This window comes from Eleutherodactylus coqui, chromosome 11 (assembly GCF_035609145.1).
Source record: "Eleutherodactylus coqui strain aEleCoq1 chromosome 11, aEleCoq1.hap1, whole genome shotgun sequence".
Taxonomy (NCBI): Eukaryota; Metazoa; Chordata; class Amphibia; order Anura; family Eleutherodactylidae; genus Eleutherodactylus; species Eleutherodactylus coqui.
This window is the reverse complement of record NC_089847.1, coordinates 8,489,640-8,513,737: the sequence shown is the minus strand read 5'-3', so window position 1 is coordinate 8,513,737 and position 24,098 is coordinate 8,489,640. Positions and strand designations below refer to the sequence as shown.

The window sequence follows — 24,098 nt, the reverse complement described above, 5'->3', positions numbered from 1 at the left end:
GGAGCGGGACCCTGGACTGGATGTAAGAAGATGAGCAGGACACCAGACCCAGAACTGGAAGAGGTAATGAGAGGAGCCGGACCCTGAACCCCGAACTGGAAGAAGGCATGTAATGAGAGGACCGGGCCCAAAACCTGGAAGAAGTAATGAAAGGAGTGGGACCCCAGACCCTGAACTGGAAGAAGTAATGACAGGAGCGGGACCCTGGACTGGATGTAAGAAGATGAGCAGGACACCAGACCCAGAACGGGAAGAAGTAATGACAGGAGCCGGACCCTGAACCCCGAACTGGAAGAAGGAATGTAATGAGAGGTGCGGGGCCCAAAACCTGAAAGAAGTAATGAAAGGAGCGGGACCCCAGACCCTGAACTGGAAGAAGTAATGACAGGAGCGGGGCCCTGGACTGGATGTAAGAAGATGAACGGGAAGAAATAATGACAGGAGCCGGATCCTGAACCCCGAACTGGAAGAAGGAATGTAATGAGAGAAGCAGGGCCCAAAACCTGGAAGAAGTAATGAAAGGAGCGGGACCCTAGACTGGAAAAAGTAATGACAGGGGGAAGAGGGGGGCACTTATTTTTTCCATTGAAGAGTTTAACAGCCAGCCTCTCCCTTGGTGGAATGACTGATCATTGAGCAATAGCTTATATTCGGCCTCTTCCTAACCTGGAATGGCTGATAACATCAAGCAGTAGCTTCCATGCAGCTGCCCAGTCTCCGGGGCTGGTGTCCCGAAGATCGCCCCCTCGGGCTCTTTTCGTCGCTCTCGTTCTCCAGCCTCCTCGCCGGTTATTATTACTCAGCCACATATTATTCATTAATACCGCTCTCTGTCATTTCTGTTCGCGTTGCAGAATCTGAACTCGTAGGATGAATCCCGACCCCCCCCCCCCCCCCCTCCTCCCACGAGGCTGCTGCTCGGCCCCCAGGAGCCCCGCCGCTGTCCGGGAGATTAATGGTTCTTGGTCCTGGTGTAAAGAAATGCATTAGCAGTGAAATAGTCTGAGCCCGCGTGCTCGCTTTATTTAATTAAGGACATTGTGGCTGCCGCCGCCTGGAACGCCGCTCGCCATCCGGCCATCTTACCACTGCTGTAGATCATCTCCCCGTGATGAAGACATTATTTGCACGGCTCGTACATTATTAATAGAAGTGATCACTCTCCAATGTTGGGACTGAATCTAATATGCATGCACTCCCGGCGAGGAGGGCGGAAAATGGCGCGTAAAAAGAAGGCATCGTGAGCAACCATACTGAAGGAGACCGTGATATCCCTGCAAACCATCACAGGATATTGTACATTAAAAGGCAACTTATTCTAAGCACAAGCCCGTACTAAGGCCACACCCCCTACTGAGGCTCCTCCCTCTTCATAGATCTTTCAATTTCTGGAGGATTCTAATCATTATGTTCTCACTTCAGTGGTAATCCCCTTTCCATGCACTGCTGAGGTTGTGCTTATATACAGGAGCCAACATGAACAAGTAGTACTGCAGTGTAAAGCATGGTGGAAGGCAGAGCAACAGGCTATGCCTGTAATAAAGCAGGAGGGAACATGGTTTGGAAGGCTGAAAAAAGACCCGTCTATACAGTTCAGCCTATTATCCTGCAAGGTACTCCAATAGACAGTGCACTCACTCAAGAAAGTCATCAGCAAGCTGCTGTTGACAGATCTTTTAAAGGGGCTTTCCAGGCAGCGCCTGCTGTCATTTCTAGGATACACCTGGGTCACAATGGAAGCCGTTACTCCGACCCCTGTGTAGTGGCCGGCACTCGTAATTGCAGGCTGGGATTTCATTGAAATAAATATGAGCTGCACCTGCAATTACAAGTGCCGACCACTACACAGGGGTCGGAGCAGTGACTTCCACTCCAACCCAGGTGTATAGTGGCACTGACAACGCCGCTCCTGGAAAACCCCTTTAACCTTTATTATTTCGAGTCTATGATGGTGTCCTGCGGAGTCCGAGCTGAGGCCTAACATTTAGTAGGAGTACGAGCTCGTTTAGATTGCTGTAGTGTGGACACATTTAGGCATAAGTAGGGCGTTGACAAGTTCCGACCGGACTGCAGCTCTAAGGACCTAACGTAACGGTATCGTCATGATGAATAGCCAGTGGTGGTATGTAATTGGCCTATATCAATATTTATCTGTTCATGGTTACCATATGCTTGACCTAATAACCCTGAGCCGTTCTGAGTATTAATATAGTAGCAGCCAGCTTGTTGATGGTTTCCAGGTGCCAACAATGTCGCTCCAATGTTGGTTAAAGGTGGAACTTCATTAAATGAGCTTTACCAGGCTAATACTATTGATGACCTATTGTCATGAATAGTTAATCCCCAGGGATCAGCTGATCGTCCGGTCTGCTGGGATTGTCCGAGGTCAGAGCAAGAAGTCCAATAGCGGCTTTGCTGTCATTGATGTCATTGGGAATGAAGCCATCTATTAGATTTCCTGCTTGGATACAGATGACAACTTCCATCCACACTGCACTAATAGTGGGCCGGCCGATCAGCTGATCGACGGAGATCCTGAGCGGTGGATCCCCAATTATTAACTATTGATGACGTATCCTGAGGGTAGTTCATAAGCAGTATTTGCCCAGAAAACCCCTTTAACCCCTTGAGTGGCAGGTTTCCTACCACCCTGTCGTGCCCACCAGGGCAGGTTTTTTAAAATGGTCTAATCATTGAATTTCAACTAATTTTGCAGTTGCGTCTCAAGAGCCATAACTTTTTCATTTTTCCATTGACATGGCCATATGAGGGCTTTTTTTTTACGGGACAAGTTGTGATTTTTTAAACAGGGGGGAGGAAAAAAAGAAATGGGGAAAAAAGAAAAAAAGGGGCCATGTCATTAAGGGGTTAAATAATGTATTAACTTCCTTCTCTGGGTCATTACGACGCACACAGATACCACATGTGTGATTGTATTTTTGATTTTTTACAAAGTAAAGGGAGACGAGTGTTTTTTTTATTTTTTTAATAATTTTTTTCCTTTTTTTTTTTCATTTTTTTTAAATTTTTTTTTTTTTTTGTCCCTTTAGGGGACTTCCACAGGGACCCATCAGGATCACATTCCAGGGGTCCGATGGTGACAGCCCTTTACATGCTGCAGTGACAGCCCTTTACATGCTGCAGTCACATAGACTGCAGCATGTAAAGGGTTAACACAGCAGAGATCGGAGGTTTTCTCTGATCTCTGCTGTAAGAGCTGGTACCTAGCTGTCCTCTGACAGCTAACAACCAGCTCTCCCTGCCACAGAGACCATCGGCTTGCTTCTGACAAGCCGATGGTCTCTATGGCAACTTGTAAACAAAGCAGGACATTGCCGACATGTCGGCAATATCTTCTGCTGGTTTTTCAAAGCCCTTGCACTGCTCTGTGTGGGTCTGTGCAGGCAGAGTACACTGTCACAGCTTGTAGCACTGTGCTCTGCAGCTCCCATAGTGATACATAGCCCGTAAATCTTCCGGGCTATGTTGCTATGAGCAGTGGAGCTCGTCCCCGGAACTTTTCCGGGCGTGCCACTCAAGGGGTTAATGAATCCGTATTTGTTCCTGCACCTTCTCACACTATTGCCCAATTTTGTTTTTCAGGGCCCCCTGGACAATGACACAGTGATACACGTGGCCCTAATAGCAGAGAGCCAGCGGTGAGTCTGTTAGTAATACATGGCTTCTTCCATTAATATTATACTTGTCTATCTGACAGTCTGCAGTTCACACCTCAATAAAGCAATAACTTGTCTTAGAAAATTGTCTGCAAGGATTTTTATCTTCCTGTTGCTGAGAAACCTGTTAAAAATCTCCTCTGAAGGCGCCGGTGTGATCTCAATCTGTGAAGTTTCACGCCTGAAAATGAATTCAGTAACAGGTGTTTATAGAATTTTACCATCTCAGATAAATATACATTCAAGAGGACCCAATTCTAGGACAAGATATACTCGGCACCACCAAATACAACTATATGTATATACTACACAGCTCAGCTGTAACCACTGTCACTAATATACTGCCCCCTATATACAAGAATATAACTGCTATAATACTGCCCCCTATGTACAAGAATACAACCACTATAATACTGCCCTCTATGTACAAGAATATAACTACTATAATACTGCCCTCTATGTACAAGAATATAACTACTATAATACTGCCCTCTATGTACAAGAATATAACTACTATAATACTGCCCCTATGTACAAGAATATAACTAATATAATACTGCCCCCTATGTACAAGAATATAACTACTATAATACTGCCTCCTATGTACAAGAATATAACTACTATAATACTGCCCTCTATGTACAAGAATATAACTACTATAATACTGCCCCTATGTACAAGAATATAACTAATATAATACTGCCCCCTATGTACAAGAATATAACTACTATAATACTGCCCCTATGTACAAGAATATAACTACTATAATACTGCCCCCTATGTACAAGAATATAACTACTATAATACTGCCCCCTATGTGCAAGAATATAACTATTATACTGCTCCTATGTACAAGAATATAACTACTATAATACTGCTCCTATGTACAAGAATATAACTACTATAATACTGCCTCCTATGTACAAGAATATAACTACTATAATACTGCCCCCTATGTACAAGAATAGAACTACTATAATACTGCTCCTATGTACAAGAATATAACTACTATAATACTGCTCCTATGTACAAGAATATAACTACTATAATACTGCCTCCTATGTACAAGAATATAATTACTATAATACTGCCCCTATGTACAAGAATATAACTACTATAATACTGCCCCCTATGTACAAGAATATAACTATAATACTGCCCCCTATGTACAAGAATATAACTACTATAATACTGCCCCCTATGTACAAGAATATAACTACTATAATACTGCCCCCTATGTACAAGAATATAACTACTATAATACTGCCCCCTATGTACAAGAATATAACTACTGTAATACTGCCCCCTATGTACAAGAATATATCTACTATAATACTGCCCCCTATGTACAAGAATATAACTACTATAATACTGCCCCCTATGTACAAAAATACAACTACTATAATACTGCTCCTATGTACAAGAATACCACTACTATAATACTGCCCCCTATGTACAAGAATATAACTACTAGAATACTGCCCCCTATGTACAAGAATATAACTACTATAATACTGCCTCCTATGTACAAGAATAGAACTACTATAATACTGCCTCCTATGTACAAGAATAGAACTACTATAATACTGCCTCCTATGTACAAGAATATATCTACTATAATACTGCCCCCTATGTACAAGAATATAACTACTATAATACTGCCCCCTATGTACAAGAATACAACTACTATAATACTGCCCCCTATGTACAAGAATATAACTACTATAATACTGCCCCCTATGTACAAGAATATAACTACTATAATACTGCCTCCTATGTACAAGAATATAACTACTATAATACTGCCCCCTATGTACAAGAATATAACTACTATAATACTGCCTCCTATGTATAAGAATATAACTACTACAATACTGCCCCCTATGTATAAGAATATAACTACTATAATACTGCCTCCTATGTACAAGAATAGAACTACTATAATACTGCCCCCTATGTACAAGAATATAACTACTATAATACTGCCCCCTATGTACATGAATATAACTACTATAATACTGCCCCCTATGTACATGAATATAACTACTATAATACTGCCCCCTATGTACATAAATATAACTACTATAATACTGCCCCCTATGTACAAGAATACAACTACTATAATACTGCCCCTATGTACAAGAATACAACTACTATAATACTGCCCCCTATGTACAAGAATACAACTACTATAATACTGCCCCCTATGTACAAGAATACAACTATTATAATACTGCCCCCTATGTACAAGAATATAACTACTATAATACTGCCCCCTATGTACAAGAATATAACTACTATAATACTGCCCCCTATGTACAAGAATTTAACTACTATAATACTGCCCCCTATGTACAAGATAACTACTATAATACTGCCCCCTATTTACAAGAATATAACTACTATAATACTGCTCCTATGTACAAGAATATAACTGCTATAATATTGCTCCCTATGTACAAGAATATAACTACTATAATACTGCTCCCTATGTACAAGAATATAACTACTATAATACTGCTCCCTATGTAAAAGGATATAACTACTATAATACCGCCCCCTATGTACAAGAATATAACTGCTATAATACCGCCCCCTATGTACAAGAATATAACTACTATAATACTGCCCCCTATGTACAAGAATTTAACTACTATAATACTGCCCCCTATGTACAAGATAATAACTACTATAATACTGCCCCCTATGTACAAGAATATAACTACTATAATACTGCCCCCTATGTACAAGAATACAACTACTATAATACTGCCCCCTATGTACAAGAATACAACTACTATAATACTGCCCCCTATGTACAAGAATACAACTACTATAATACTGCCCCCTATGTACAAGAATACAACTACTATAATACTGCCCCCTATGTACAAGAATACAACTACTATAATACTGCCCCCTATGTACAAGAATACAGCTACTATAATACTGCCCCCTATGTACAAGAATACAACTACTATAATACTGCCCCCTATGTACAAGAATACAACTATAATACTGCCCCCTATGTACAAGAATATAACTACTATAATACTGCCCCCTATGTACAAGAATATAACTACTATAATACCGCCCCCTATGTACAAGAATTTAACTACTATAATACCGCCCCCTATGTACAAGAATATAACTACTATAATACCGCCCCCTATGTACAAGAATATAACTACTATAATACCGCTCCCTATGTACAAGAATATAACTACTATAATACCGCCCCGTATGTACAAGAATATAACTACTATAATACCGCCCCCTATGTACAAGAATATAACTACTATAATACTGCACCCTATGTACAAGAATATAACTACTATAATACTGCCTCCTATGTACAAGAATATAACTACTATAATACTGCTCCTATGTACAAGAATATAACTACTATAATACTGCCCCCTATGTACAAGAATATAACTACTATAATACCGCCCCCTATGTACAAGAATATAACTACTATAATACCGCCCCCTATGTACAAGAATATAACTACTATAATACTGCCCCCTATGTACAAGAATATAACTACTATAATACTGCCCCCTATGTACAAGAATATAACTACTATAATACCGCTCCCTATGTACAAGAATATAACTACTATAATACCGCCCCCTATGTACAAGAATATAACTACTATAATACCGCCCCCTATGTACAAGAATATAACTACTATAATACTGCCCCCTATGTACAAGAATATATCTACTATAATACTGTCCCCTTATGTACAAGAATATAACTACTATAATACTGCCCCCTATGTACAAGAATATAACTACTATAATACTGCACCCTATGTACAAGAATATAACTACTATAATACTGCCTCCTATGTACAAGAATATAACTACTATAATACTGCCCCCATGTACAAGAATATAACTACTATATGATACTGCCTCCTATATGCTTGCATCGAACTATTATAATACTGCTCCTGCTCTTCTGTAGTGACGGTTTCTCTCTTGCTCTCAGGTTGCAGGTGTTTTTGAACACTTACGGTATTCAGACTCAGACGCCACAACAGGTGGAGCCCATCCAGATTTGGCCACAGCAGGAGTTGGTGAAGGTGAGTTACTTAGCAGCTGTTACATTGTATCACTGACCCCTGTGCTGGCGAGGAAGACGTGCGGCTCTCCCGGGGCGGTCACCTCCAGTCAGCCTGCACTGATTTGCGCTCGTTATGTTGACATCTTGGAGTCTTAATGTAATTAGTGAGAGAGTCATTGTTATAATATAGAGACATAATTTGGCGCTTTGTCTCGGCCAGTCGATGAATGGAGGAGACGGCGAATCTTATGCTGAAGTCGCATCTTGTAAGTCTGCAGTAATTCAGTCTGCAGTGGGCACAGGTACTGTGCGGGCACCTCTGCCAGCGATGAGCAGAGGAAGTATCAGTGTTTATACTTAATTACGGCACAGAGGAGGCTTTGTGTACTCGTTAATAGAGGCTGTGCCAGTCAGAGTTGGCAGCAGGTTGAGCTGTAAGACATGGCCTTACTCTTTACCTGCGGGTGCCAGGCAAGCTGGCTGTCTCCAGGCCGAGGCAATGAGATCCATAATGATGAGCTGCATACAATGCCATCGGTGTTATTGTACGGTGGCATTCTTGTAACTCAGAGTATCCAGATAATCCTGCTGTTTGCTTGCCATGAAGATAATTCACTGTTCCTCTCCGAGGGTCGAGGGCTGAGATGCCGCTTGGCTCTGTATCTTAGGATGCCCACAGAGACCGGGAAAGAGCCGCAATTGGTGGAGAGTATGGCCACCGCTACAGCTTACAGGACTCCCAAATGGCAAGTGTTACTAAATCACGTGGCCACCCAAGGTAATTACTGACTGCCTATCCCGGGATCTGATGCCAGGCTGAACATACGTGCGGTGGATTAACATGTTCTCTGGGTCAGAATGCCCAAGATTTCTCATGAAGTGGAATCTCTGCCTAAGCTGCCACCTGAATGCTTAACCTGGGGTCAGTTGACTCTCAGACTGGGCGCCGCTTGTTTACAGCCTTCCCCCTCTCATAATCAACGTCTAGAATGTTACATTCGTAGCCAGCGCAGCCAATCCTATAACACAATTCAGTCATTGTCTGAACCTTAATAAATCAAAGTTTGACTGCTTGGTACAGCTGTCAGTAAGGAGTGTGCCCACCCTGAGCCCCCCCGGTACAGGTGTCAGTAAGGAGTGTGCCCACCCTGAGCCCCCCCGGTACAGGTGTCAGTAAGGAGTGTGCCCACCCTGAGCCCCCCCGGTACAGGTGTCAGTAAGGAGTGTGCCCACCCTGAGCCCCCCCGGTACAGGTGTCAGTAAGGAGTGTGCCCACCCTGAGCCCCCCCGGTACAGGTGTCAGTAAGGAGTGTGCCCACCCTGAGCCCCCCCGGTACAGGTGTCAGTAAGGAGTGTGCCCACCCTGAGCCCCCCCGGTACAGGTGTCAGTAAGGAGTGTGCCCACCCTGAGCCCTCCCGGTACAGGTGTCAGTAAGGAGTGTGCCCACCCTGAGCCCCCCGGTACAGGTGTCAGTAGAAAGTATACCCACCCTGAGCCCCCCGGTACAGGTGTCAGTAGAAAGTATACCCACCCTGAGCCTCCCGGTACAGGTGTCCGTAGAAAGTATACCCACCCTGAGCCCCCCGGTACAGGTGTCAGTAGAAAGTATACCCACCCTGAGCCTCCCGGTACAGGTGTCCGTAGAAAGTATACCCACCCTGAGCCTCCCGGTACAGGTGTCAGTAGAAAGTATACCCACCCTGAGCCCCCCTCGGTACAGGTGTCAGTAGAAAGTATACCCACCTTGAGCCTCCCGGTACAGGTGTCAGTAGAAAGTATACCCACCCTGAGCCTCCCGGTACAGGTGTCAGTAGAAAGTATACCCACCCTGAGTTCCCCGGTACATGTGTCAGTAAGTAGTATGCCCACCCTGAGCCCCCCAATGCATGTGTCAGTAAGTAGTATGCCCACCCTGAGCCCCCCAATGCATGTGTCAGTAAGTAGTATGCCCACCCTGAGCCCCCCAATGCATGTGTCAGTAAAAAGTATGTCCACCCTGAGCCTCCCGGTACAGGTGTCAGTAGAAAGTATACCCACCCTGAGCCCCCCTCGGTACAGGTGTCAGTAGAAAGTATACCCACCCTGAGCCTCCCGGTACAGGTGTCCGTAGAAAGTATACCCACCCTGAGCCTCCCGGTACAGGTGTCAGTAGAAAGTATACCCACCCTGAGCCCCCCTCGGTACAGGTGTCAGTAGAAAGTATACCCACCCTCAGCCTCCCGGTACAGGTGTCAGTAGAAAGTATACCCACCCTGAGCCTCCCGGTACAGGTGTCAGTAGAAAGTATACCCACCCTGAGTCCCCCGGTACATGTGTCAGTAAGTAGTATGCCCACCCTGAGCCCCCCAATGCATGTGTCAGTAAGTAGTATGCCCACCCTGAGCCCCCCAATGCATGTGTCAGTAAGTAGTATGCCCACCCTGAGCCCCCCAATGCATGTGTCAGTAAGTAGTATGCCCACCCTGAGCCCCCCAATGCATGTGTCAGTAAAAAGTATGTCCACCCTGAGATCCCCGGTGCAGGTGTCAGTAGAAAGTATACCCACCCTGAGCCCCCTGGTACATGTGTCAGTAAGAAGTATGCCCACCCGGAGCCCATTGGTACAAGTGTCGGTAAGAAGTGTGCCCACCCTGAGCCCCCTGGTACAAGTGTCGGTAAGAAGTGTGCCCACCCTGAGCACCTAAGCACTTTTGGATCTTTGCAGGCATTGAATTAATAAGTGTTGGGCTAACTTGTTGGGGCTCTGCATGCTGCATGACTTGTGCAGTCAGTTGCTGTACAGTTTATGGTGGGTGTCCATGTGACGTAATGCATCTACCTATGGCATTCCAGACACACACTATTGAGGATAAATCTGGGGATTATGTGGGCCAATCTATGTTTGTAACGCCTTGCAAGGTGTGTCTTGTGACGGCTGCGTTATGTGGACGGGCATTACCTTGTTGGAAGATACCATTTTGGATGGTAGTCATGAAGGGTATGACACCAGGGTATTCCACTCTTTACACATACAGGCGGGTAATCATTGTGCCTTCAACAACCGCCAACTCAGCCGTGCCCCCCAAACCATGACTGTAGGGCTGAAATCTCCAAAATGCTGACTGATATGTTTACGATTATCACTAGCCTGAGACAGAATCGGGACTTGCCACAAAACACAACTGTTCTCCATTCATGTATCCAGTTGCGTCTAGCAGTACACCTGGATAGTTATTGCTGGCAGTCAAATCGGGTTAATGGAGCGCACTGCGTGGGGGTCCGACAATGCAACCTAACTTCAATCTGTGACTCTAAAGGCCCTTTTACACACAAAGCTAATCGCTCAATCTGCCGCACAACCGAAGAACCTCAAGAGAGCAGCCAACATTCTTGAATAACAAAATAATTGCTGTAATCATGTGGGTTTTCCTCCACAAGTTGTTTGCTCAGCTGGGCGGGTGTTTAGGCGATTGTTACTGAACAAACACTTCACCCAGCTGAGCAAACATCTGGCATTCACATTCCATTGTTCTCCTCCTGGCTGGTAAACACTGCACTGAATATGCAAAGCAAAACTAAGCCGTCTCTGGCTGCTGGAAACACTGAACTGCATGCAAACAATGGATTTTAAGCCAGCCTGAAAACCTTGGCTAATGATTGAACGATTAGTGCACGGCTGCCTGTGTTTACATGTAACGATTATCACTCATTTACATCTGTTTGAACAGATTTTGAGCAATATTCGTTGCGTGTAAAGGGGCCTTTCTTCCACCCAATGCTCAGATCTGGGATGTTTATCAGCAAGTGCCATCCACACAATTTGGAAATCTTCAGGTGAAGTTGTCTTTCTGCTTGGACCTGTGCCAGGTCTTCGAAGTACTGGAGCCTTCCTGTGCCCACAGAGTAAGACTGAGTTCTCACGGGGCGTAATTGCTGCAGATTTGCCGCGTTTTCCCATTGCAGATCCGCAGGATGGAAAAATCGCTGCGTTTGGAGTAGAAGCCAAAGTTAATGTGTTTTGGCAAAAAGCTGTTCTCACAGTGTGGAATTTTTCCGCTCTGCCGCAGTTTGGAAATGTTGTTGCGTTGCGGTTTTTGAAGACGCAGCATGTCATTTCTTTGGACATTTCCGTGTCGGTTTTTTGTCCATAGACCTCAATGTAAGTAGCAAAAACTGCGGCTGAAAAAGCTGGAAATACTGTGACAGCGCTGCGGATTTCATAACCTGCGGAAATTCCATGCAGAAAAACCGCATATAATACGCAACAATAAATGCGGTAACAAATTACGCTTGTCAGCGGTTTTACCACATAAGCAGAAATTCTACGGCAATTCTGCCCCGTGTGAACCCAGCCTAACCGCTCTCTGTACTGACCTTGCACTATGGCCAGTCCTGCAGGAGATTTCACAACGTGAGGCTCCAATTGTCAGACCTCTCAGAGTACAAATGCCACCATTTGACTCACCAGATCACCAACCATCTATTGACAGAAAAGGCCCATCTCAAGGCCCATTTACATGTAAAGACAATCTTTCAAACAATTGAAAGATTAGCGATCTTTTTGCATAAAGTACTAATGGGCACTAATGCCCATTAGTACTTTAGCAGCTTCATTTGAGTGCAAATGAGCCTCCAGAGCCACTTGCAGAACTCAGCAAGTGGTCTGAACTCTGCAATTAGCTTCATTGTTCAGCCACAGGCTGCTAAGAGAATACAATGTAATCTCTAGCTCACGTGGAGATAACAGCCTGTGGTCTGTTTTCTCTCATGGGCTGCAGAGAGAATACAATGTAATCTCCTGCTTCCGTGGAGAACACAGCGTGCAGTCTTAATGATGGATTTTAAACTCGCCTAAAATTCATTGTGCAGACGAAAAGGGCACGATGGTAGCATTTACACACGACGACTATCACTCAAAAGCCATCGTTTTAACAAATTTTGAGTGATAATTGTTGCATGTAAATGGGCCTTTAGATAGCGCACTTCATAATTTATAAGATAAAACAATGTCATTGTTTGCATACAAATACACTAATTTCATCCAAATCTTCAATTCCCTTTATATAGAGAGACTGTAATCCAAGCTTCATGGATTCCCTGGGTGTATAAAGGGATATAAGATTAGAAGAAAAAGTCTGCCCCTGCCCCCCATCCAAATAGCGGCATTCTTAAAAGGTGGCTGTGGTCTGTAATGTATTTGAATGCCATGGACAACGGTGGCGCTATTTCTGGAGAAGCGGATCCTTCCTTCTATTCTCATGCAAACCCTTTAAGTCATTATTTCTGTTACCCTGATGGTGGTTGTGAGTGGGAGGAGCTCTTCTTGGTGTGATGTCATCACTGTGCTGTGAGCTCTGACCCAATGGGATACCTACCCTCCTGCTGCTCCCGCTGTGCCCCTGAATCTGCAGCTGCATCCCCCTCCTCTCCCTCCTCCTAGTGCTGCTGTTGATGGGGTTTTAGTTGGATCATTGATTGCAAAGGAGACTCATGCAGCAAAAACAGTCCTGACATCAGTAATGGCTGAAGGGCTGCCATAAACCGCTGGTCTCGTTGCCATTGTTGTATCCTAAGCGCCTTTAGATTTAGCGCGTGTCTCTGAGTACCCGCACGGCTCCCCCCTCCACCTCTCATCGGCCATTATTACCTCTCCAGTGTTTTCTTTTTCCCTTGAAATGATATTACATTTATTTGCAATTCCGTTTTCTGTAAGATTAATGTCTCTGCTTTGTCGTCTACCACGCAGCGGCCATTAATCACCGGCAAGCGTTTGTCTTCTGGAGCGAACGCTTAATGGCGTCTGCTTCGGCAATCGCTGTTGTCTGCTTTTAATCTGTTACAAATAAAGAGTTTGGGAAAACTCAGCGCCTGCAGATGAGAGGCGGCTTCCTCCCCTGCGCTCGCTGCCAGCAGCACAATGCGGTGAGATATCGAGGTGGTCAGTGTGTCGGCGGTTCCTCTATGGCATATATGGCGCAATTTATGTGGGACTTGGGCCAAAATCACTAATGTGATGCACAGGCATGTTACATGCAAAGTCTGCTCTGTGCTGAATCCATCCGCCGCGCACTTCTCTCTCCTGTCCTGTTTGCTACAATGTATCAGTGCAGGTAACGGATCAGCCTGCAGTCCGGAGCGTTTTTGTAGCATCCACTCCGAGAAGTATTAGGTTTGTTCTCTGGCTGTAAACAAGAATATTACCATTCACTGAAAGCAATCAGAGATCTTGAAACCCACAAGGAAGTGATACACAAAGCCTGCTAGACAGTTGCAAACATTTCATTGTGCAGTAATTTCCCTTCTTTTCCATACATGTGCGGGATACATGGAGCTTTACCACATGTGTTTAGTGGATTCCTTCCTCCATGGACTGTCGCTCTTTGTCCGACTCGCGTAATACGGGATTATCTGCCCGTTATGGATTAGCTGCTAATATGCAGATTACAGGGTAATGCGATGAACGTTTATATTCCATAATTACAATGTATCCAGATGGACGTGATATGAGATCAGAACATTCCAGAAGATGCAGCTTCCTTTTATCTGTTTTGTTTTTACAAAGTATCAGTTGTGTGGCCCATATCTGTGGTCTCCACCGGTGACTGGGCGATAACTTTCCAGTATGTGCATCATATATGTAACTGATATCGGCTGCTCCTCTTATAACGCTCCAGTACCAATATAATCTCTAAAGACATCATATATGTAACTGATCTCAGCTGCTTCTCTTATAATGCTCCAGTACTGATATAACCTCCAGAGACATCATATACGTGACTGATATCAGCTGCTCCTCTTATAACGCTCCAGTACCGATATAACCTCCAGAGACCTCATATATGTGACTGATATCAGCTGCTCCTCTTATAACGCTCCAGTACTGATATAACCTCCAGAGACCTCATATATGTGACTGATATCAGCTGCTCCTCTTATAACGCTCCAGTACTGATATAACCTCCAGAGACCTCATATATGTGACTAATATCAGCTGCTCCTCGTATAACGCTCCAGTACCGATATAACCTCCAGAGACCTCATATATGTGACTGATTATCAGCTGCTCCTCTTATAACGCTCCATTACTGATATAACCTCCAGAGACATCATATATGTGACTGATATTAACTGTTTCTCTTATAACGCTCCAGTACTGATATAACCCCCAGAGACATCATGTATGTGACTGATAGCCACTGCTTCACTTAAAACGCTCCAGCACTGATATAACCTCCAGAGACGTCATATATGTGACTGATATCAGCCGCCCCTCTTATAATGCTCCAGTACTGATATTCCATTCATAGATATTTACATCATGCATGTAATATGAGCGGCTCCCCTTATAATGTTCTATACCACATGCGTCAAACACAAGGCCCGTGGGCTGAATCCAGGCCGCTGCCTCATGTTTTGTGGCCCGCGGCGTGCCGATGACCACTCAACACTGAAGCGATTACTAGCTGGGGTGCCGTGGCTCCCCGCTGGTATTCACGCTGTTAGCGCTGATGCCGGCGCACACTCTGACGTCAGTGTGCAATCGGGATCCTCCTCCCCTGAGTCCCTGCTCCTTGGTTCTGCAAGAGAGGACTCGGGGAGGAAGCGCGCAGGGCGCACACACTGTCGTCAGTGCGAGCAGAGGGGGAGCGGCGCTGACAGCAAGGAGGAGGTAAATATATGGGTTGGGGGGGGAAACTATTATTACTGAGGGGGGGGTAATTATTACTGAGGGGAGGGTTAATATTGCTATGGGGGGTTAATATTGCTATGGGGGGGTTAATCTTACTGACGGGGATAATATTACTACTCGGGGGTTAATATGACTATGGTGGGCTTAATATTGCTGAGGGGGATAATATTACTGTGGGGGTCGCTATTACTACTGGGGCCACTGTGGGGTGCCCTGTTACTACTGGGGCCACTGTGGGGTGCCCTGTTACTACTGGGGCCACTGTGGGGTGCCCTGTTACTACTGGGGCCACTGTGGGGTGCCCTGTTACTACTGGGGCCACTGAGGGATGCCCTGTTACTACTGGGGCCACTGTGGGATGCCCTGTTACTACTGGGGCCACTGTGGGATGCCCTGTTACTACTGGGGCCACTGTGGGGTGCCCTGTTACTTCTGGGGCCACTGTTAGAATCTATACTGTTTTATAAGCTGCTGATTTTTGTCCACTGCCCTCATTAACCTCTCGTGTGCTTGTTTACAGGCCTATCTTCATCTGGGAGTCCATGAGAAGTTGGGTTTGTCAGGAAGACCTGATCGACCCATCGGTTGCCTCGGGACATCAAAGGTCAGCGGAGGGACATGTTTCGTCGTGTGCTTTGGGGTTTCACGTGTTTCTCTGCGGCCGTTACACGCTGTGTATTCCTATAAATTGCACACATTTGGCCATATATCGGCCAGGCTCACATCAGGCCTGTCCCCAGGAGCTGACAATCTAACCTCATGCTGCTTTAACCTGTAGAAATAATCAGACACACCCTCCTTAAAGGGGTTTTCCATCTATGAAGCCTGTGACAGAGCATGTGCAGCCAGCGATTGATTGGACAGAGATAACTTCTATGTATATATGGCCAGGCCCTATACAGATGTAGCAGAGCTGAGCTGTTGCGATATCCTTGGCACTGTGCAGTGCATCGCTGTAGGGAAACCTGTTCTCACCATAGCAGCGAGCCTCAAAATATACTAATTACTGGGGCACCCTACTGTCAGAGCAGGGATTACCAAAGACCGACTCAGTTCTGCTACATCTATAAGGTATATATGGCATCCATTATGCTCTATACAGATACGGCATCTTTGATCTTCCTGACAAACCCCTCCCCCGTCTTAAAGAGCCCATTCTTGTATTTTTCCCCTCTGCAGATTTACCGCATTCTCGGGAAGACGGTCGTCTGTTACCCCATCGTGTTTGACCTGAGCGACTTCTACATGTCGCAGGACGTCATGCTGCTGATTGACGACATTCAGGTGGTTCTCGCAGGATTCTTGCTGCTTTAGTCGTCGCTTCACATAAACTCCTGCTAATCCGGCATGTAACAATAGACTGATGGTCAAACCATAGTGGCCCAATGGTATCCGAACTTCCAGTGGTCTGGAATCTCCTTTTATCTGGCACTAGGCAGCCCAGAGTCTACTAGGTTTTATGACTTTCTGGGTTAGTGTTTATTTTGCATCCCTTGTTTTGCACTGATCCGTGGTTACATCATCTGTTAGACTCCAGTCACAGCCAAAGCTGTGCACGCATAGTTCTGATTTCCTGCAAGCTGTCATGCTTCTGGCTCACTGAACGCTCCGCTGTGGGATACAGAGTTTGTATTTATTAGTATACAGCACCAGGCTTGTACCATTGGGCAGTAGGAGTCGGTCACCACTCATAGTGCCGTGCAGCACTAAGGAGAGATCAGATTGCAGCTTTGGATGTGACTAGAGTATAAGACCCGATCAAACATTTGGAAGCAGCAGAACATCGTTGATAATCTCGTGATGGATTATAAAGTCCACAGAATGGATGGTTCTCTGCATCGTTCCGACCAATGATTAACGTGTTCGCGCCACATGGACTCTGCCGTAACGCCAGCCAGGACTCATAGACTCGTAGATCAATCAGCAATTTCTGAATTAGTGAAGAGAAAAACGTGCTGGGTGCAGGCGCAGCTGACCGAGATCTAAAGTGCAGTGCAGTATAAGAAGTAAGCGCAGCTGACCGAGATCTAAAGTGCAGTGCAGTATAAGAAGTAAGCGCAGCTGCTCCGGTTTATTTTATGCCAGCATATAATGACGCGTTTCGGGGGCAGCGCCCCTTCCTCAGTTATAGCTGGGCAGAGAGGCAGAGCTGATACACCATGCACATGCCAACAGCTAACACAAGGCTTCTCCCCAGCTATCCCCATCGCCGGGGGCGAGGAGGGGCACTTTCCGCCCCGCCGGGGGCGAGGAGGGGCACTTTCCGCCCCGCCGGGGGCGAGGAGGGGCACTTTCCGCCCCGCCGGGGGCGAGGAGGGGCACTTTCCGCCCCGCCGGGGGCGAGGAGGGGCACTTTCCGCCCCGCCGGGGGCGAGGAGGGGCACTTTCCGCCCCGCCGGGGGCGAGGAGGGGCACTTTCCGCCCCGCCGGGGGCGAGGAGGGGCGCACTTTCTGCCCCGCCGGGGGCGAGCAGGAGTAAGTTCCGCCGCACTACACCTTAGCTCTGTTTCTTGGAAAGCTTGGGGAAAACCAATGCGGCATTTATCACTCGGCTTTCCGGGACTTCGACAAGTCTTGACATCCACCTCCCATTTTGTTGACAATTTAGACAGTTGTCAGTCAGTAAAGCGGGGTGATCGCCCTGTGTATGCAGTGTGACAGCCGATGTAGTGCTGCAGTTCATGACTCTGGGGGGCGCTGTAATGCTGGCCATATAGAAATAGATGAACTCCTATCAATGAGCAGTAGTTACCCCGGTACGCAGCCAGCGTCCACTATACTTTGTGCCCACCGCAGTGTTGCACCCGGGACACTCTGACGCCATCGGCTGTACTTCAGGTTCCTATGTAATAAGCTACTTCTGCCCCTCCCCCATCAGATTAATTCCACACTCATTGCCTCCATTCCGCCTGCAACACAAATTGACGTTTTTAGGGAAATGTAGCCGAGAACGATTTCAATTAGTGGGATTAATAGAGTAAATTGGACTGGGCTGGAAATGCGTGGCATAAATGTCTGGGAAGAGTTTAACTATCTCCAGCTCTTAAAGGAGAACTCCACCCCATAACTTGTATGTAGTATCCCCCCACTCCTAGAAGGAGGATATATCTAACGTCCTCTGTGTGATTGTAACGCTGATAGAAGTGATTACATATCGGAGCAAAAGGGTCATTTATTGTGGAGAACCGACCTATTGTAGGGAGGCTCTAGTACCATGTTGTACCACCTCTAGCTTGGATACAAGATGTGATACAGGCAGGCATGGAGGCTCTAGTACCTTGTTGTACCGCCTCTAGCTGGGATACAAGATGTGATACGGGCGGGCATGACGCCTGTCGCAGTTGGCATCCCAGATGGTCCCATACATGTCCTATTGGTGATAAATCTGGCGACCGGGCGGCCACAGAAGTGTGACAATGCTGTGGGGGCTTCCTGTGACCCCCTTGTGTGTGCGGCTGAGCATTATCCTGCTGCCTCTTGGAAGCCGCCATGAGAGGAACACATGTCTGCAGGCTGTCCTGAGCATATGGCTGAGCTGTCATTGTCCCTCGTACCACTACTAGGGGATACAGACTGTTGTATTAGATGGCCCCCTAGAACATCACACCAGCAGGGGGCAGTGTGCCGCTACACAACAAAGGTAGAATTGTGGCACTCACCCCGAGGTCTCCAGACACAAACACGGCCGTCGTCCGCACCCAAACTAAACCTGGATTCATCACTTAAGACAACCCGGTTCCACTTTGTAGAGTCCAGTTTCATCGTTCACGACATCACTGCAAACGGAGGCGACGGTGGGGGTCACAGGCCGTACATGTAATGGGGGCTGTGAGACCAAATGTCCTTCAGCCAAGCACCTGGGAATCGTTCGGCTAGGCACAGCGGTGTAATGATAGCGCCCCCTGTCTCTGGATGGTGGACAACTGAACAGTTGGAGCTGCTGGTGCTTGTAGGACGAACAGACGCTCCTCTCTACTGGTGGTCTGTAGGGGGCGTCCTGAGCCTGGTCACTTTGTGTGCCCCCATCCACTGGTTCCAACACCTCCTAACAGCCTGGACAGAATGGCCGGTGGGGGACAATTCATGGATACGACCATCCAGCTTCTCACACCCCATTAATGCGCCCCCCTCTGGTAACGGGGTGAAATCTCTTCTCTGCGTCGTAGAGGCGTCTAGTGGTCAACAAGCTCTACAAGCGGAAGAAGAGGTCACTACACACAAGGGGCCTCCGAGAGCCTCTTATAGGTCAAGGGGGGGAACCACCTTTAGGGCCTCAGGTGACAAGACCGTCCATCTAATCACCACAACTCTCATCATTTGTATATCTGCCTGAGATGGAACCGCAGGACGAGACTTGCAGTAAAATGACAACTTCTTTAGGGGGGCAGATTGTTTTGTTTTTTTAGAAAGGGTGTATGAAGGTGATGGGTTGTCCCCCAAGATCGGAGGTAGAAGTCCTTTAGGTTGGAGTGATGCATCATCCTCCTACATCTTGACCCGGAGCGGTAGGAGTTACAGGAATATAGCTGAGGGAGTGGAGTTGCTGGGACTTTTAGTTCCAGGCAGTGTTGGTGATGTCTGGATCTCGTCCCTTTTGCAGAACGCTCTGCAGTTCATCCGGCAGTACTGGAAGATGAAGGGGCGCCCGCTGTTCCTGGTTCTGATTCGGGAGGATAACATCCGGTACAGTACGGGGGGGCGTTACATTTCAGATTATTGAAGTCTGTGCCGCGGCCTTTGTAACCCCTTCCTCCCACTTCTGTCTTCCAGGGGGAGCCGATTTATCCCCATTCTGGACATGCTGGCCTCCTTTAAGAATGGAAATGTGGCAGGTGTCAAAGTTCACGTGGACAGACTGCAGGTAAGCTTATATCTCGGGGGTATAATAATGGAGCTCTCCAATATCTGCGGAGACTAGTGGTGACCTCAGGAACTGCAGCTACAGTGGAGTGTCGATTTATATACAGCGCCGTAAGGACACCTACCTTGTATTCAGCTGTTCTATCTGGTTCTGGTAAAGCTGGGTGATGACCAGTATGACCACCATTACACCCCTGCACACCTACCCGCTCGGGGGTGGTCATTAACCGATTCACGACCACCTAATGTAAATTAACATCCGGCAGTTGTAAACTGTGTACGGAGTGGGCACAGGAGCCGAGCTCCGTAGCCATCAGCTGTTTCTGATAGCCGACAGCTCCCAGTACCTGACGCCTTCCCAGTTGGCTCTGAGCGCAGCAGTTAACTCTTTAGATGCCACGTTCAGGATGTCCTGAACAAGTTGCTGACCCTGCGTCTAAGTAGTCACCGTAGGGCGGGCTCCTAAAGGCTCCCAGGACTGCCGTGCATAGATGCCTATCAAACCCTGCCTATGACGGGACTTGATAGGCAACATCAAAAGTTGTTTCCTACTGCCATACTGAAGTAGATCTGCTTAGATACAGGAGCGCAGACCCTCAGGACTCCTAGAAAGTGCGATGAGAACTTCTGTGCCTGCTGTAATGGCCGCCATATTTACCACGCAGCATTTTTGGGCACCGAATGAAGAATGGGCATAATGGGGCATCCACTGACACCTCGAGGAGTCCAGTGACCGCGGCCATATGCATCATTGCCCAACTGTTAAGCTCTGCTACATCCACAGATCTGCTGCCTTGGTGGCATGACCCTGTCGCATAGCAGAGCTGAACTTGCTATTGACATGTTTGTTCCTGGGCTGTAGTTGATACATTGGGTGCTACAGATGTAGCAGAGCGGAGTTCCTTACATATTAGTTGCACAGGTATGAAGCTAATGGTTTATTTGCAGTCCTATGTAAATCTACAGATGAGGCGGTGATACTGCTATGAGTGAAAGGACGAGCTCAGCTCTGCTACATCGGCTGCGTGGATGCGCCGCTGCAGAGCGGAGTCATTCTGAATAATTGACAGGATTGTGTTTCCTACAATCGTTGCGCTTTTAGCTCTGTTTACTTATTTATAGACCCGCGAATCGCTCCAAACCTTCATCTTTACTTTAATCTCACGTCAGTGACAAGTCGATGGCGGTAATTCCCTCCGCTGCCGCTTCCTGCCAGTTCATTGGCGGCTCTCACAAGAACAGCAGAAAAAAGACAAGTTTAATTTTAATTTCGTTAAATTTTAATTGTTTTTTGTATTTCTGTTTTTCTGTTACAAATACAAACCGTAAATTAGAACAGCCCTCCCCCCTCCCCGCCCCCGTCTCCCCCCCACCCCCCTCACCCCTGTTGTGTGTATATTGCCACTTGATCTGAGTTATGTTCCGTACTTCTGACTTTTCTCTGCAGATGTAGCAGCTCAACGAGATATTATCATTATTGCTGATTTACATAGGACTGCAGATAAATCTGTTGCTTTAACCCCTCAGTGACCGGCCTATTTTGTGCCTTGGGGACAGAGCGATTTTCATCGTCGCATTACAAGAGCCGTAACTCGCTGACAGCCGTAGGAGGGCCGGTATTTTGGGAAGAGTTGTATATTTTAATGGCCGCACTCCGGGGTCCATATAATCTGTTGTAGAACTTTTATTACATTTTTGGAGGAAGATGGAAAACCTGTTAGAAGATCAGCCATTGTTCTTCGTTTTGTTTTACGGCGTTCACCATTCAGTAAAAGTACCATAACTTCCCTCTCTGATCGGCAACAAGTTTATATACATTTTTTATTTGTTACTTTTGAACAATCAAAACACATTTTTAAAGAAAAAAAAAAGCCCGACTCGGCATCGCCGCATTCTGATACAATGCTTTCATTGTCTGAGTCGTTGTGAACCTGATAATGCCGATTATGTGCTTATTAAAAATAATGTATTTTACCAATTTAACATTCTGTGGGAAAAAATGTGTTGTGTTTTTTTTTTGTTTTTTTAACTAAAGTTCTACTAAACTTTTTTTGACACCATTTTTACTCTCTGAAGGGGACTTAAAGATGTGATTGATTGCTAGGATAATACACTGCAATACTCATACAGTGCAGTCTACTAAGCCTATGAAAGCAGCCTATTAGACTGCAGGAGGCGGGGTCTAATAGGCTGCATTACATGGCAGACATGTTTGTTGGGCTTTTGGCTGCCATGGGAACACACTGGTACCTTGTAATCACATTGTGGGGTGCCAATGAATGACAGAAGGAGCCCCTTACATACCGCAGTTACCAATCATTGTGGGGTGTAAGGGGTTAGACTGCCAGGATCTGAGGTTTCTCCGTTCCTGGCAGTTAGAGCAGGAGCCCCGCTGTCAGTCAGTTAAGCCACCACCTTAATGCAATATATGTGCAGGTTTAAAGCCCATTAGTGAGACCAGTAGCAGGAGGTATTGCAGTCCCCAAGGGGTTTGGCTAGGGCTACACGTCCGCACCCTGGGGGGTGATGGGGGCGTCGCGCCTGCTGCAGGTACGTTTATATCTCGGGAGTTATATATTGGTGATTTCATCTCCTGTAAGTGTAAGAAGAAACATTTTCCAACAGGTACAGACTTCATCTCCGGATGTTTTGGGCTTTTTTCCTCCACTTCCTCAGATACTGGATGGGTTTTTCTTCTCGCAGCGCCCCTCCCCCTTCCAACCACTTAAATTAATGACGAAGCTTTAAGAAAGTGGAGAAGAACCATTAAAATAATTGCACATTTTTAAAATGCTCTCTAGTGGCGGCCAATGCAGTGATTTACCTCCAACAGCTCTGAGCTTTTGCCAAATAATTCGGATTTCATCTTTTTACAGGAAAGATTCCAAAAAAGCTTTATTTTCCCAGCGCCATAAACTAAGGGGTGGGGGGATGGGGGCAAAGCGTAAAGTTACTTCTGGAGCGATGACAATTAGGAGACGACTATTTAAAGGGGATATCCAGGCGGTGGCTGCCGGGAAACACCGGGGTTGCAGCAAAAGCACTGCGGCCGGTCGGTGGTCGTAATTGCAAGTGCAGCTTTTGTTGATTTCAATGGAAGCTGCACTTACAACCGCCAGCCGCTGCACAGGGGTTGGGGCAGCCCTTCCGCTTCAGCCGATGCCTGCATAACCCCTTTAATTTCAGATTCAAACCCTACCAAATACAAACTGTGCCCTACTGCTAAGCTTTCAGAGCTATGAATGTAGCTTTGGTTTTGACTTGAGTATAAACACATCATTCTAGGTTACTTAAAGGGGTTGTCGAATTGTAAACTACTGGTGGACTGTCAGCAGGATAAGCGATCAATAATAGATCAGTGGGGGTCTGCCACCTGGGACCCACGCCCATCAGCTGTTTGCTGGGTTTGTGTGTTTATACAATGAACTGATTTCTGCAGGAAGCAGACAGCTCCATTCTCACTGCAGTGGCCAGGCTTGGTATTGCAGGCCAAGTTCCTATTCATTTCAATGCGAGCTGAGCCTGCAATACCAAGGTTGGCCACTTTAATGGGAATAGAGCTGTCAGTTTCCTGCAGAAATTGTCTGAATGCAAAAACACAGCCTGAGCAAATTGCTGACTGGTGGGGGTCTCTGACAACTGAACTCCATTCATCTACTATGGATGACCTATACTGCCGATGGGCCATCAATAGTTTACACCTAGAAAACCCCTTTACGTCTAACAATGGATATTAATGCACTACTTACAAATCAGGGTGTTTAGACCCTTGAGCAGACCCCAATGATGTTGCCAGTACACGGCACTAGTGGCCGCC

The 24,098-nt window shown here is 46.4% G+C and overlaps 1 protein-coding gene across 3 annotated transcripts in view; it reads left to right on the top strand.

Moving 5' to 3' along the window:
- Positions 1-24,098, top strand: part of PHKB (phosphorylase kinase regulatory subunit beta) — a 177,273-nt gene that overhangs the window by 127,338 nt on the left and 25,837 nt on the right. For all 3 annotated transcript variants that reach the window (XM_066583993.1, XM_066583995.1, XM_066583996.1), the window contains 6 exons: positions 3,604-3,659; positions 7,677-7,770; positions 15,942-16,025; positions 16,601-16,705; positions 20,022-20,104; positions 20,192-20,282. In XM_066583993.1, the coding sequence (XP_066440090.1) occupies positions 3,604-3,659; positions 7,677-7,770; positions 15,942-16,025; positions 16,601-16,705; positions 20,022-20,104; positions 20,192-20,282 (513 nt within the window). The remainder of the gene's footprint in view (positions 1-3,603; positions 3,660-7,676; positions 7,771-15,941; positions 16,026-16,600; positions 16,706-20,021; positions 20,105-20,191; positions 20,283-24,098) is intronic.